The 12,208-nt window shown below is 41.7% G+C and overlaps 6 protein-coding genes across 6 annotated transcripts; 4 read left to right on the top strand and 2 right to left on the bottom strand.

Annotated features, from left to right (window-relative positions):
- The first annotated feature begins 5 nt into the window (after positions 1 to 5).
- LOC108007909 (uncharacterized) lies at positions 6 to 1,727 on the top strand. Its single transcript, XM_017071678.4, has 4 exons — positions 6 to 282; positions 483 to 985; positions 1,046 to 1,415; positions 1,475 to 1,727. The coding sequence occupies exons 1-4, from the start codon at positions 78 to 80 to the stop codon at positions 1,681 to 1,683; spliced, it is 1,287 nt and encodes a 428-aa protein (XP_016927167.3). The 5' UTR covers positions 6 to 77; the 3' UTR covers positions 1,684 to 1,727.
- A 137-nt stretch (positions 1,728 to 1,864) lies between these two features.
- Positions 1,865 to 3,522, top strand: LOC108007912 (uncharacterized). Its single transcript, XM_017071680.4, has 4 exons — positions 1,865 to 2,209; positions 2,265 to 2,761; positions 2,815 to 3,184; positions 3,247 to 3,522. The coding sequence occupies exons 1-4, from the start codon at positions 2,005 to 2,007 to the stop codon at positions 3,450 to 3,452; spliced, it is 1,278 nt and encodes a 425-aa protein (XP_016927169.4). The 5' UTR covers positions 1,865 to 2,004; the 3' UTR covers positions 3,453 to 3,522.
- A 572-nt stretch (positions 3,523 to 4,094) lies between these two features.
- Positions 4,095 to 6,143, top strand: LOC108007913 (uncharacterized). Its single transcript, XM_017071681.4, has 4 exons — positions 4,095 to 4,607; positions 4,793 to 5,292; positions 5,354 to 5,717; positions 5,773 to 6,143. Exons 1-4 carry the CDS (start codon positions 4,403 to 4,405, stop codon positions 5,964 to 5,966), a joined length of 1,263 nt encoding a protein of 420 aa, XP_016927170.4. The 5' UTR covers positions 4,095 to 4,402; the 3' UTR covers positions 5,967 to 6,143.
- A 587-nt stretch (positions 6,144 to 6,730) lies between these two features.
- LOC136117048 (uncharacterized) lies at positions 6,731 to 8,374 on the top strand. Its single transcript, XM_065865890.2, has 3 exons — positions 6,731 to 7,695; positions 7,764 to 7,980; positions 8,036 to 8,374. Exons 1-3 carry the CDS (start codon positions 6,853 to 6,855, stop codon positions 8,227 to 8,229), a joined length of 1,254 nt encoding a protein of 417 aa, XP_065721962.2. The 5' UTR covers positions 6,731 to 6,852; the 3' UTR covers positions 8,230 to 8,374.
- On the bottom strand, positions 8,357 to 9,885 carry LOC108007889 (uncharacterized). The gene is made up of 2 exons (XM_036818785.3): positions 8,750 to 9,885; positions 8,357 to 8,683 (listed from the first exon to the last, which is right to left on the bottom strand). Exons 1-2 carry the CDS (start codon positions 9,813 to 9,815, stop codon positions 8,499 to 8,501), a joined length of 1,251 nt encoding a protein of 416 aa, XP_036674680.2. The 5' UTR covers positions 9,816 to 9,885; the 3' UTR covers positions 8,357 to 8,498.
- Positions 9,886 to 10,307: 422 nt separating this feature from the next.
- On the bottom strand, positions 10,308 to 11,808 carry LOC108007905 (uncharacterized). Its single transcript, XM_017071674.4, has 3 exons — positions 11,194 to 11,808; positions 10,603 to 11,131; positions 10,308 to 10,541 (listed from the first exon to the last, which is right to left on the bottom strand). The coding sequence occupies exons 1-3, from the start codon at positions 11,743 to 11,745 to the stop codon at positions 10,357 to 10,359; spliced, it is 1,266 nt and encodes a 421-aa protein (XP_016927163.4). The 5' UTR covers positions 11,746 to 11,808; the 3' UTR covers positions 10,308 to 10,356.
- Between the last annotated feature and the right edge of the window lie 400 nt (positions 11,809 to 12,208).

The raw sequence follows: 12,208 nt of genomic DNA, 5'->3' as shown, positions 1-12,208 counted from the left end.
TGTGTACACTTTCAGTCCCGAACTAACAGGTGCCGGAAGAGGTTGTGCCAGCCAAATACACTAGAATAAATAGCAAAATGTCCGACAACGACGAAATCGTAAACCCCAATGAGCATCTGATCATTCCGGATTGGATCAACGAAAAGTACTTCGAAGGTGTCCTGGCCAAGGACGAACCAGATCATGTTAAAGTACTGAAATTCACCGTGGTAGCGGCGATTCCGCCTGGGGAGAATTTCACCTCGACCATGTTGAGGGTCTATATTAAGCTTGAAATGAAAGGTGAGTTTGTGGTAAACATATGTCAATAATCATCATAATAAAGATCTATAAAGACTTCATATGTGGTTGTTAATAGTTACAGTACTTGATACAGTTTTATAAGCTTTAAATAAAGATACGCCTAATTGTGGGGTAACGTTTTATAGAGATTTCAGATCTCAAGAACATGTTTAAAAATGCGATTTTATTTAATATTGCAGATGGTAGCGTCAAGACCAAAACATATATTTTCAAGACGATGCTACCCGAGGAGAAAGGTGGCAGTGACATTAACGATTTTGGACTTTTCCCCAAGGAGGCTAAGATGTACAAAACGTACCTTCCCGCCTTCGAGGCCCTCTACAAGGATGTCGGGTGGGACCTTAAATTGGCGCCCAAGTGCCTGCACACTGAGGAGCGGGATGGAGACATCCACTTCATCTTCGAGGACCTGTGTGTCCAGCGATTCAAGAACATGGATCGTACCAAGGGACTGGATATGGAGCACATGACAAAATCCCTGCACAAGTTGGCCGAGTATCACGCGGCCAGTGCGGTGTACGAGGAGCTGCATGGTCCCTATCCCAGTGAATTCAATGAGGGATTCGTGAAGCGGGATGTAAAGAAATTCCATATTGATGGGTTCAAGCGGAAGGAGAAGGCCTACAAGAAGGCAATGCTTATGTGGGGCATGAAAGACGCAGAGAAATACGTCAAGGACTTTGTAAGTTGAATATAATTGAAAGAGGAATCGCGGTAATAATATCTCCTTATTTTTAATTAGCCCAATGAAGATCAGTATTGGGCTCAATGCCTGAGTACTTTGGAGGCGGATCCCACGGAATTCCATGTACTCAATCACGGTGACTTCTGGTCTAGCAATCTGATGAGCAATTATTTGCCCGACGGAAGTCTCGATCAGCTCATACTAATCGACTTCCAGCTTACCACGTGGGCCAGTCCTGCGGTGGACCTGCTCTTCTTCCTCACCCTCTCCCCCGAAAAGGATTTGCTTATCAAGGAGTTTGATCACTTCGTGCGAATCTACTGGGAGCGCCTCATCGAGTGCCTAAAGGTTTTGAAACTGAAAAAGCCCTTGCCAAAACTACGCGATCTTCAAAGCTCTATGAACAACAAGCACTATTCATTTTACCGTAAGATCTATATTAGAAATGCATTTTTTAAATCACTCAATCAAATTATTCCCCTGCAGCTTTCTTCAGCATTATGAATCACCTGCCCATAATTCTATTTCCCTCCGATAAGGACAGCAGTTTTCACAATATGACCGCTGACACAGAGGAAGGAGAAAGTCTCAGATTGCGTATGCTTTCCAATCCCGCCTTTGGAAATGTTATGAAGGAGCTATATCCCTTCCTGTATAACCGCGGAATTTTAAACTTTGAAGACTATGATGTTTGATTTGTGAACTTGCAATAAATGATAGATAAGTATGACGATAACAAGTTTGGAGTGTCAAAAAAGTGTGCACCTTATCAGTATGACTTTGACTCGAGTAAGTTGATGGTTACTTTAGATAAAAAAGGTTTAAGTTTCAGTTACCTCAAGGCTGCAATAATCTAAAATAATAGTCTTAATTATGTTTATAATTGTATTTCTGCTGATTCATCCAACCATCATAAAAACTATCTGTTTGACAGAGAATAATCTCCAGAGATATTATCTCTTTGTGATAAACTTAACATAATGGCATAAGACTTAAATTTGGAATCAGTTGAAATCATGTCGCGCTCCGAGAAGATCGAGAACCCCAACGAGAGTCTGATTATACCTGAATGGTTAAACAGGGCGAAGTTTGAGTTCTTGCTCGCAAAGGATGAGCCTGATTATAGTAAGATTCTCCAGTTTACTCCAGTGGCCGCTGTTCCGCCAGGATGCAATTTTACATCGGTCATGTTGCGTGTTTACTTGGATTTAGAAATGAAGGGTGAGGTGTTCTGGATTATATAATTAGGAACAACGTGAAAATCTCTTATCTTTAGACGGAACTCAAAAAAGAAAGTCGTATGTGGTCAAGACCACCCTGAGTTTAGATAAGGGCGGCCAGAGAGTGAATGAGATGCGGTACTTCCACAAGGAGCAGCAGATGTACTCCACTTATTTACCCGAGTTTGAGGAAATCTATCGTGAGGCTGGGCATCCTGTGCAGCTGATACCAAAGTGCTTGGAAATCGGAGAGATCGAGGGAAATCTCTACTTCATCTTTGAAGATCTTTCAGCCCAGAACTATAAGGGTAAGGATCAAACCAAGGGGGTGGATATGGAGCATATGCGACTGTCTCTTCAGAAGTTGGCTGAGCTGCATGCCGCCAGTGTGATCTACAAAGATCGCCATGGGCCCTACCACACTGACTTTTATCATGGATTCGCCAAGAAGGACAGCCTTCAGTTTAGCCTGATTGGGTTTGAAACAAAGGCTCCGGAGTACAAGGAAGCCATGAAAACTTGGGGAATGGATGAATGTTACCTTAAGAACTTCGTAAGGATTTCACTTCATAGCCTTGACAAGACATCTCATATATTTAATTACAGCCCACTACAGAGCAGTATGGCAAACTCTGTTTGGAATCCCTCAATGTAGATCCCCAAGATTTCAATGTCCTCACTCATGGCGACTTTTCTGCCACCAATATGCTATACAAGTACGATGGAAATGGTGCTCTTAGTGATGCCGTTTTACTGGACTTTCAGGTCTGCAAATGGGCAAGTCCGGCTCAGGATCTGCTAATGATGATAACCCTTTCCGCCGAAAAGGATTCGCGCTATAGGGAATTCGATAATTTTGTGAGAATCTACTGGGAATATCTCATCGAATGCTTAAGAGTGCTAAAGTACAAAAAGCCTCTTCCCCAGTTGAGGGAGCTTCAATCTGCCATCTATAAGAAAAATAACACATTCTGTGGTAGAGACTCTGCATATATATAATTTACTTAAACATTTCACAAACTTTTCATATTTCCTTAGCTTTCTTTTCCGTGTTAAATCACTTACCTGGCCATTTGCTGCCCCCTTGTAAGGAAAGTAACCTGCATACCATTAATTCCAAGGATGAGGAGGGCAGGAAGCTTCGAAAACGATCCTACACAAATCCTGCCTTTGTGGAAGTCATCAGAGAGTTTTATCCCTTTTGCTGCAACCGCGGTCTCTTTAATTTCGAAGACTTTGACTGATCGCAAGTTCATTCATCTTCCACTGCAGCTTGCACTCGACTCTATTAAATAAATTGTGTGAGAATATTGATTCTGGTTTTTTCAAGATTTACATGGCGAATGTCGCGACTGCATTGCAATTGAAACCGGGAGACCTTGAAATAGATTTTCATCTGGGCATATACTCAAAAATATTTTTTAAACTAAATTAATTTAAATTTTTTTTGTCACATTCAGAGATAATAAAAATGTGTCTGTCTGCTTATCACGCACTCACCGTATCTCCATCAACAAACTGATAAAAGCTATAGAATGATAGCGCCAAGTAGAACAAGGTACGCCTTAAGAAATATGTAAAAATTCTTTGTAGGTACAAAAATAAATATAGTAGTGGAGAATCATTATTCTTAGTTACCGTTCTTAAAATGAAATATCTCAAAAAGTTTTAAAACATAAATTTCTTTGCACTACTAGTGTAAATGATTTCAAGAGTGTTTCCCCTCTCCGAACTTTAGGTTATCAGGTATTCTCATCACAATACTGCCACTGTTGATAAGACCGGCGCCTGGTGCCCTGCTTGACCATATCGGGAACCGTGCGGGCGAAAGCTCTACCCCACCAATTATCACCCACTGCCCCACGGGGAGAGTCTTTGGCCCAGACGCCATGATCAGTGTCCCAGCTGTTGACGAACCAGTTGGACGGGCAGTTGGCATTGCTTTCGGGGCGTTGATAAGTGCGCACCTCACCCACCTCGTCGTAATGCGGTTGTTTTTGTTGCTGTGCGTGCAGTAGAACAAAAATAACATCGCGTCGCTCAAACAAGAAATACATTCTCGATAAGGAAAGTCGAGGCAAAACAGTTGCGCCGCACACTTTGGACCGGGAACAACGCATAACCGTTTCGATCCGATCCGATACGATCTAATACGATCGCCACAGTGAGCTCACTCTGGCGGAATTCCAGCGAAATGCCCGATAACAGCACCAAGTTCTGCAAATCCAGCGATGTCCGGATTCCGGATTGGGTCAACGAGGCCTACTTCAAGCGACTGCTTAAGAGGGAATTTCGCGAGTTCCGGCGCATCCTGAACCTCTCGATTATTCCGGCCACACCGCCCGGAGAGACCTACACCTCGCTGCTGATGCGCATCGTCATCGACATCGAGATGAAAGGTGAGAGAGAAGGTGTGGATATCTATACTACACATTAAATAAACTTGCTACGTTACCATATAAAAATGCTTTGATATACTCGTAAGTTCAGTTTTTATCACTCATACGCACGGGTGCAAATTTAAAAACATGAAATAATTCGAATTTTAAAATTTTTACAAATCAATTTTCCCATTTTTTGATAGATGGATTCTCACAACAAAAATCGTACATAGTGAAGACCATGCTGGACGATGCCCAGGGGAATGGTGGCTTTGTGAATACCCTGAATATATTTCCCAAGGAGAAGATGATGTACGAAACTATCATACCGAATTTCGAACTTCTCTATGAGGAGGCTGGACTGAGTGTAAAATTCGCACCAAAATGTCACTGGGCGGAAGATATAAAAGGGCGGATCTGCCTGGTGCAGGAAGATCTGCAAACGAAAAAATACCGCAATATCAATCGCCTCAAGGGTTTCGATATGGTCCATATGCAACGTGTGCTGGAAAAATTAGCTGAATTTCACGCGGCAAGTGCAGTTTGGCGTCAACGTAAAGGACCTTTTCCCGATGACTTTCAGAGAATTTATCTACCCGCCAACTACAACCGATCCAAGTCTTACCAGGCGAGGCTTCAGAGCTTTAAGACAGCAATGGCCAGTTGGGGTTTGGCCGATCATGAGGAGTACGTGAGTCGCATAGTAAGTGTAATAAGTTTCTAAATGTTCATAGTGGAATTAATAATAATGATTTTGTTTATAGCCCACTGCTGACCAATTTGTGCAATCCTACGCCCGCTGTTTCAACAACAATCCGCTTGAGTTTAAGGTTCTTAATCACGGCGATTTGTGGTCCAGCAACATTATGCTAAGCTATACCCAATCTGGTGATATCAACCAAATTCGTTTCGTGGATTTCCAACTGTGCAAATGGGGCAGTCCGGCTCAGGACCTGTGGGAACTCATCATTTGCTCGGCCCGGCATAGTATACGGATACAAAACTTCGACTGCTTTATCAGGATATACCATACCCACCTAGTGCGGTGTCTGAAGATCCTTAAATATAGCGAAAGAGTGCCGATGCTAAGGGAGCTGCATATGAACATGATAAAGTATGGATTTTGGGGTGAGTTCCGATAACTGCTTAGAGGGCACTATCTATAATTTGTCCTTTCCCTCAGGTTACTTTAACACATTCACCCATTTGGTGTTTATCCTATTACCCGTGGACACGGAGGCCAGCTTGGTGAAGCTTACGCAGCCGGGAGAGGAAGGGGATCGCTTCCGGTCTAAGGTCTACACAAATCCCCTATACATCCGTGCTGCCCTCAGCATATTCCCCTTTCTTTATAGGCGTGGCATATTAGACTTTTAAAGTAATGCTAGTCACTTATGTACTTATTCCTAATAGCCCTGTCCCATTCTTTTATGCACTTTTTTCCGAATTAAAACCTGTGTGGAACTGAAAGACCGGACGGTTTTATCTATTGTTTAACTGCGACAAAGTCGAACTAATATTTTTAAATAAAGAATTTTTTATTTTGTTATCTTAGGGATTTTGTGTCATATCTCCATACCCTAATTAAAAAAAGGCACATTAACTGTAGCTTTATTACAAAGATCGATTTAAAAAGATTTAAGCATTTATTTTTATATTTAAAGAAATAATTACTTAGAGCTATTTTCGATCGATAATAATTAGATCAAATATATTAAACGCAGAGCAACTCGTGGAAGCTTATCGCAACAGGTGCCAGTACTCAGTTCACGTTTTGTTTATCTCTGTTGAATAAAACAGTAATAGGTCGATAATAATAACCAAAGCCCACAGAACATTAAAATAAAATAAAACTAAATAAATTTAGTTATACATTGGTTCTGTAATGCATTCTTCCATTTGATATTTTACCCTTCTTTTATATAGAAATGGTAGCACTGACCTTTCTTATCAGTAAACAGTATCCACAAGATTCGATCCACACTTATCCGCAAACTGGTTTCTGAGCTATGTGCTTGGTGGTTCCCATATGTACATTTTACATATTATATATACCCAAATCAGCTGATAAGCCATCGTAAAGCTAAAAACAGAGAGAGCTTTATGGAAGCTCTGTCATTCTCCCAGCTGTCACATGTTTCGCCCCACATTCTCGATTCGATAGCCCCCAAATTAAGTTGCTGCTCAGCTGCTCTGCTCTCGGCTTTTTTTCTATTCGGTGCAGTCAGGTGACTTGAAAAAACAAAAAAATAAATAAGTTACAATGGGAACCGGCAGCAAGAACTACCAGGCACCGGAATGGCTTACCGCTGAATTCCTACAGGATGTACTGAAGGAGCATTTCAAGGAGGAGCAGCTGGCGGTCACGGAGTTGCTGGTGAAAAGTGCCCAAGTTGGCGACCAGGCAGCTGGATTTGCCAGTGAAATGCACCGGGCCAGCTTCAATCTTCAAAGGGGTTCGGCGCCGAAGAGCAAGTTCTCGGTGATTGTGAAAGATCATCCCAAGGGACAAACGGGTGCGGTGGCCCAAAGAAGTAAGCTCTTCAAGCGCGAGATTCTGGCCTACAAAGAGGTGCTCCCACGAGTCCAGACACTTCTCCAATCCATCGGAGATCAAACGAAAATTGCTCCCACATGTTACTACACCACGGAATCGCCGGAACCCTTCCTTATCCTGGAGGACATGCAGCTGTCCGGCTTCGAGAATTTCGAGCGGGGTCGTCTACTGAACCTGGATTACGTATTGCCCACCATTGAGAAGGTCGCCAAGTTGCACGCCTGCAGCGCCCTCATCGCCCAGGAGAACCCCGAGGTGCTGGAATTCTTCGACGAGGCGCCCATCTCCCGGAATCCCGACCGTCGTGACTTTCTCACCTTCTTCCCCGTAAACATCCGCTGCGTAGCCGAGGAGGTGGCCCACTGGAAGGGCTACGAGGAGATCACGGAGAAGATGTTCAAGCTGGCCGAGAATGTCCTGCAGAGGGCGCTGACCATGTTTGAGTCCACCGGCAAGGAGTTCCGCGTTTTCAACCTCACCGATCTGTGGATCAACAATCTTTTGTTCCACATTAACAACGGGACCAAGGAACCCGATGATGTGGTCACGGTAGGTCATTGTATAATAGGTATTATTTAAAAAGAATATTAATATATATTTTAATCTTCTATTTCCAGTTGGACTTCCAGTTGGCCTACGTGGGATCCCCAACCATTGATCTCAACTACTTCCTCTACGGCTCTTTAAACGAGAATGTTCGAAAGGTTCATTTCAAGTATATCGTTCGGGAATACCAAAGAACCCTACAGCAGACCCTGGAGAAGCTAAATTACAAAGGACACATTCCCACTCTTAAGGAAATCCACATCGAGTTGATCAACACCAGTCTAATGGGTCTGTTAACTTTACCCCATCTGAATAACGAAATTCTAATGATCTAATCTTTCAGGTGTCATCGGTGCCACTTGCTTGACCCCCCTGATTTTCCGGGAAGGAGCCGGTTTCGAGAACCTCGAGGATCTAAACTCGCGCACCGAAAGCGGCGATCGTTTCCGCCGCGAAAATGTCGAGAACCCCAAGTACCGAGCTTTCCTTCAGCGCACTATCAAAGAGTTCGAACTGTCCGGATTCTTGGATATTTAAGTAAATGAATTGGAGAGAGAAGCTGACAGACAGATTACGTTACATTCGATCAAAAGTATTCGGGCTTCCAAATAGAGTAAGCTTTCATTTTTCCAGACACAAGCTTTTCTGACAAACAAATAAACTATTACCAGTTGTTTTAAAATTTTATTAAAAGTACTTCTAGAGAGCACCTAATATTAACTTATTGGTGAGCCGGAAATTTAAATCTATAAAAGCGATAATACACTTTTAAAAGCTGCAACTGAAAGCAACATTTCTGTCTACATTCATAGATCTTTAAAGTATCCCAATTCTTCGTACTTGGGAAGGAGCCTCTTGATTTCATCAACATAAAAGTCGAATGTGTAGCACTTATCTCTTGTTATTGGGTCCAGAATTATATCGTTCATTTTCACCTTATTTGCTTTAATGGGCAACATCATTGGAAGAAAAGTGGAAATGAGGAAGATATCTGTGAAAATAAATACAAATAAAAAAAATAAGTATTTGATAACCGAAAGTTAAATAAGGCAATTACCATAGTACTTGTGGCGATGAATTTGTTTCCAGAGACCCGATTGTGTGGGCATCTCGGCCTGGTAGTCCAATTTTTTCAAAGTGTCCTCCAGGACGGAGAAGTAGTAGTTAATTAAATCTTTCCCGAGATCCAATCGCTGCTCTGCCTCCATAAGCATGTAGACGGAATAAATCAGATCGATTGTAATGGGGCACAGATTACAGACTTGGAAATCCACAAACATGACGTCCCCGTTGTCCTTAAACATCATATTTCGAAGATGGAAATCGCCGTGACACATTACGTAGTATCCATCGGATTGATAGTTCTTTCGGTACTCCTGCAGCACGTCGGCCATTCGCTGTAAGTAATCCTCCCTTATTTTCTCAAAGAACGGCTTGTACTTTGTAAGTTCGGGAATCTTATCTAGCATTTTCACAAAGCTAGCCATGCCACCTGTGACCATTGGATCCGACATCAATGCGGGCATTTCAACCAAACCATACTTAAAATCTTCCATGAGCTCTGGTTGCTCATTCATAACTTTCATGCTGGCAGCATGCCATTTGGCCAATTTGGAAAAGACTTTTTTCAGTTCCTCCTCTTTGATAGGTCTGTTTCGAATGACAGAGTATCCCTGTGGCACCAGATCCTCGAATATCATCACCTGACGAGGCTCCAAGCTGTGGTAGATGCAAGGCACATATAGCTTTGTATCATCTCCTGCCTCCCGGAGAATCCTCTCAAACTCCGGAAGAGCCTTGGTGTAGGCTCCAATCTCCGTGGAGAACAAATGTGACTCGGCCAGCATATCCTTCTTGTGACCTTCCTGCTCGGGCATCGTCTTGATGATAAGGGGCTTACTGAACTTTCCCTTCGAGGTGGTATACTCGGCAGTAGTTCGGAACATAACGCTGGCATAGTGATCTCCCTGGGCACTTGCGGGGGTGATTTGTAGAGCTGTTACTCTTAGTTCCGGGCACTTTTCATAGCTGCTCAGAACGTCACCAATGAACTGGGCGTTCAACCAGGCCGGAGCCTCCAGCTCGTCGGCATTGAATTCTTCTGTACCTGTTTTATCTGTCATGTTTGTTTCGCGGTCTCGGAACTTACAACTTTTCGGAACACTCTGCGATCTGGTTATACTAAAACCGATTGGGTATTCACTCGTTTTAAAGGTTTGCCAAGTGAGCTTTCAAAAGCAGTTTTAAGCTTTTTCAGTTGAATCTTTTCGATTCTGTATGAAATACCCCGGGGGGTGTTATCTTATCAACAGTATAATTACCACTTGATCGCTGGTAATTCAAAATTTAAATCTAATAACTAATCAAAGCATACTTATCAATATAAAGCAAAGAATATTTTAATTTGCAAATGACACCTAGCATCTACTTAAATGTTTACTGCAACGGAAATTAAATAAAAGAAATAATTGTTTTCTATTGTTATAGTAAGCATGACTAGCATTTACATCTTAAAACTTGAGAGATACCACTATTGTTTGATAAGTCCTAGGCAATGAGCTGTTAATTGTTCTAGTCCATGGGGGTGTTACACTAAATCAAACTGATAGCAGAAGTAGTATTACCCAATAATATTTATTTTAATTGATTATTGTACAATTTATTTTATAAATTTTCAAAATAACCCATTTTTTCGAATATAGGCAACAGTGTTTTAACATCTTTGAGGTAAGCATCCAAGAAATATGTTTTTTGTTTTGTTTCGTGATCCAAAATTAAATCTGTCAATTTTAAACTATTTGTTTTAATGGCTAGTATCATGGCCAGGAAAGAGGTCATCAGGAAGAAGTCTGCATAGAAAAATGTTTATGAATAATTTCCGATTTTGTTACTTGCATTTTAGCTACTTACCATAATATCTATGCCCACGAATATGATTCCACAACCCACTCTGTGTGGGCACTTCACCCTTGAAGCCCACTTTCTTCAGAGTGTCCACCAAAACAGAGAAATAATAATTGATAAAATCTTTACCGAGGTCACAGCGCTCCTCTGACTCCATCAGCATGTAGACGGAGTATGTCAGGTCGATGGTAATGGGACAAACATTGCTAAACTGAAAATCCACCAGCATAACATCATCCGGGGCTCCCGTTTCCTTGTTGTTCTTAAACAACATATTCCGAATATGAAAATCGCCATGGCACAGCACATAATACCTATTTGCTTGCGGATTGGAACGGTATTCCAACATAATTTCACTCATCCGTTGGATGTAGTTCTCCTTAATTTTTTCAAAATACGGCTTGTACCTTGTAAGTTCCGGAACCTTGTCAAGCATTTCCAGAAAACATGGTAGCCCAGTGGTGATCATGGGATCGCTTAAAAAAGCGCTCATGTCCCACATACCATATTTAAAATCTTTAAGGAAGTCAGGTCTCTGAAATGGCATACGATATGCGTGATCAATATTTAATATTTCGTTAGCAGTGGGTATAATACCTCATTTATAACTTTCATGCTGACTGCATGCCATTTGGCTAATTTGGAAAATACTTTTTTCAGTTCTTCTTTGGTGGCAGGGCGATTTCGGATGACTGTGTATCCCTGAGGGACCAGATCATCGAAGATCATCACCTTCCTAGGCTCCAGACTGTGGTAGATGCACGGCACATAGAGCTTGGTATTGTCCCCTGCCTCTTGCAGAATCCTCTCAAACTCCGGCAATGCCTTGCTGTACATCAGGATTTCTGTTTCGAAGATGTGCGAATCCGTGAGTATATCCTTCTTGTGACCTTCCTCCTCCGGCATCGTCTTAACGATCATTGGTTTGGAGAACTTTCCCTGCGCGGTGGTGTACTCTGCAACAGTTCGGAACATAACGCTGGCATAATGATCTCCCTGGGCAGTAGCTGGTGATATTTTCAGATCGGTAACTTGCAATGGAACCTTTTCGTATGCACTCAGGGCCTCTTCAATAAACTGGGCATTAAGCCAAATTGGTGGCTGAAGCTCGTCGGCATTAAATTGCGATGTATCTACTTCTTCGGTCATTTTGCTAGCCACAAAACAAGCTTTAACTGGACTGATTAACGATCGGTCAAGCTATGTCGACAACTATTGGGGGTCCGCTCGTTTTATACTATTCTAAATAAAGCTCACCCGTAATTGCAATAGCTTTTCTTTATTTTATTTAATTTGACGAGAACTGAATGACTTAAACAAGCGGTTTGCACACAATACAAAAACGTTTGTCCTTCATTTGTGTGAGAAATTTGCACAGGGTGTATGTGCCGACATTTATCTTTGTAATCATGATATTTTTTATAATTAAAAGCTTGGTAAAGCTTTTGATGTTTAAACTAATACGCTATTTTGAATGTATTATAATTTAACAAAAATTTCAGCTTTTTGATAGCTTTATCCAATTAAATAGCCAGTAAAAAATATATAAAATCTATTAAAAAATTATAAGTGTAAAGGTAAAAATTCCATTAATGAATGTTTATCAAGGCCC

The sequence above is a fragment of the Drosophila suzukii genome, chromosome 3 (assembly GCF_043229965.1).
Source record: "Drosophila suzukii chromosome 3, CBGP_Dsuzu_IsoJpt1.0, whole genome shotgun sequence".
Taxonomy (NCBI): Eukaryota; Metazoa; Arthropoda; class Insecta; order Diptera; family Drosophilidae; genus Drosophila; species Drosophila suzukii.
This window is presented reverse-complemented; position numbering and strand designations above follow the sequence as displayed.

Excerpts from the sequence above, each read along its gene's own strand:
- LOC108007909 (XM_017071678.4), top strand. The coding sequence starts at position 78 with ATGTCCGACAACGACGAAATCGTAAACCCCAATGAGCATCTGATCATT. Across the intron at positions 283-482 it reads TATTAAGCTTGAAATGAAAG|ATGGTAGCGTCAAGACCAAA; the intron begins GTGAGTTTGTGG and ends TTAATATTGCAG. Across the intron at positions 986-1,045 it reads AGAAATACGTCAAGGACTTT|CCCAATGAAGATCAGTATTG; the intron begins GTAAGTTGAATA and ends ATTTTTAATTAG.
- LOC108007912 (XM_017071680.4), top strand. The coding sequence starts at position 2,005 with ATGTCGCGCTCCGAGAAGATCGAGAACCCCAACGAGAGTCTGATTATA. Across the intron at positions 2,210-2,264 it reads CTTGGATTTAGAAATGAAGG|ACGGAACTCAAAAAAGAAAG; the intron begins GTGAGGTGTTCT and ends TCTTATCTTTAG. Across the intron at positions 3,185-3,246 it reads GAAAAATAACACATTCTGTG|CTTTCTTTTCCGTGTTAAAT; the intron begins GTAGAGACTCTG and ends ATATTTCCTTAG.
- LOC108007913 (XM_017071681.4), top strand. The coding sequence starts at position 4,403 with ATGCCCGATAACAGCACCAAGTTCTGCAAATCCAGCGATGTCCGGATT. Across the intron at positions 5,293-5,353 it reads AGGAGTACGTGAGTCGCATA|CCCACTGCTGACCAATTTGT; the intron begins GTAAGTGTAATA and ends TTTTGTTTATAG. Across the intron at positions 5,718-5,772 it reads GATAAAGTATGGATTTTGGG|GTTACTTTAACACATTCACC; the intron begins GTGAGTTCCGAT and ends CCTTTCCCTCAG.
- LOC136117048 (XM_065865890.2), top strand. The coding sequence starts at position 6,853 with ATGGGAACCGGCAGCAAGAACTACCAGGCACCGGAATGGCTTACCGCT. Across the intron at positions 7,696-7,763 it reads AACCCGATGATGTGGTCACG|TTGGACTTCCAGTTGGCCTA; the intron begins GTAGGTCATTGT and ends TTCTATTTCCAG. Across the intron at positions 7,981-8,035 it reads GATCAACACCAGTCTAATGG|GTGTCATCGGTGCCACTTGC; the intron begins GTCTGTTAACTT and ends CTAATCTTTCAG.
- LOC108007889 (XM_036818785.3), bottom strand. The coding sequence starts at position 9,815 with ATGACAGATAAAACAGGTACAGAAGAATTCAATGCCGACGAGCTGGAG. Across the intron at positions 8,684-8,749 it reads TCATCGCCACAAGTACTATG|ATATCTTCCTCATTTCCACT; the intron begins GTAATTGCCTTA and ends TTATTTTCACAG.
- LOC108007905 (XM_017071674.4), bottom strand. The coding sequence starts at position 11,745 with ATGACCGAAGAAGTAGATACATCGCAATTTAATGCCGACGAGCTTCAG. Across the intron at positions 11,132-11,193 it reads GCATGAAAGTTATAAATGAG|AGACCTGACTTCCTTAAAGA; the intron begins GTATTATACCCA and ends ATGCCATTTCAG. Across the intron at positions 10,542-10,602 it reads TCGTGGGCATAGATATTATG|ACTTCTTCCTGATGACCTCT; the intron begins GTAAGTAGCTAA and ends TTTTCTATGCAG.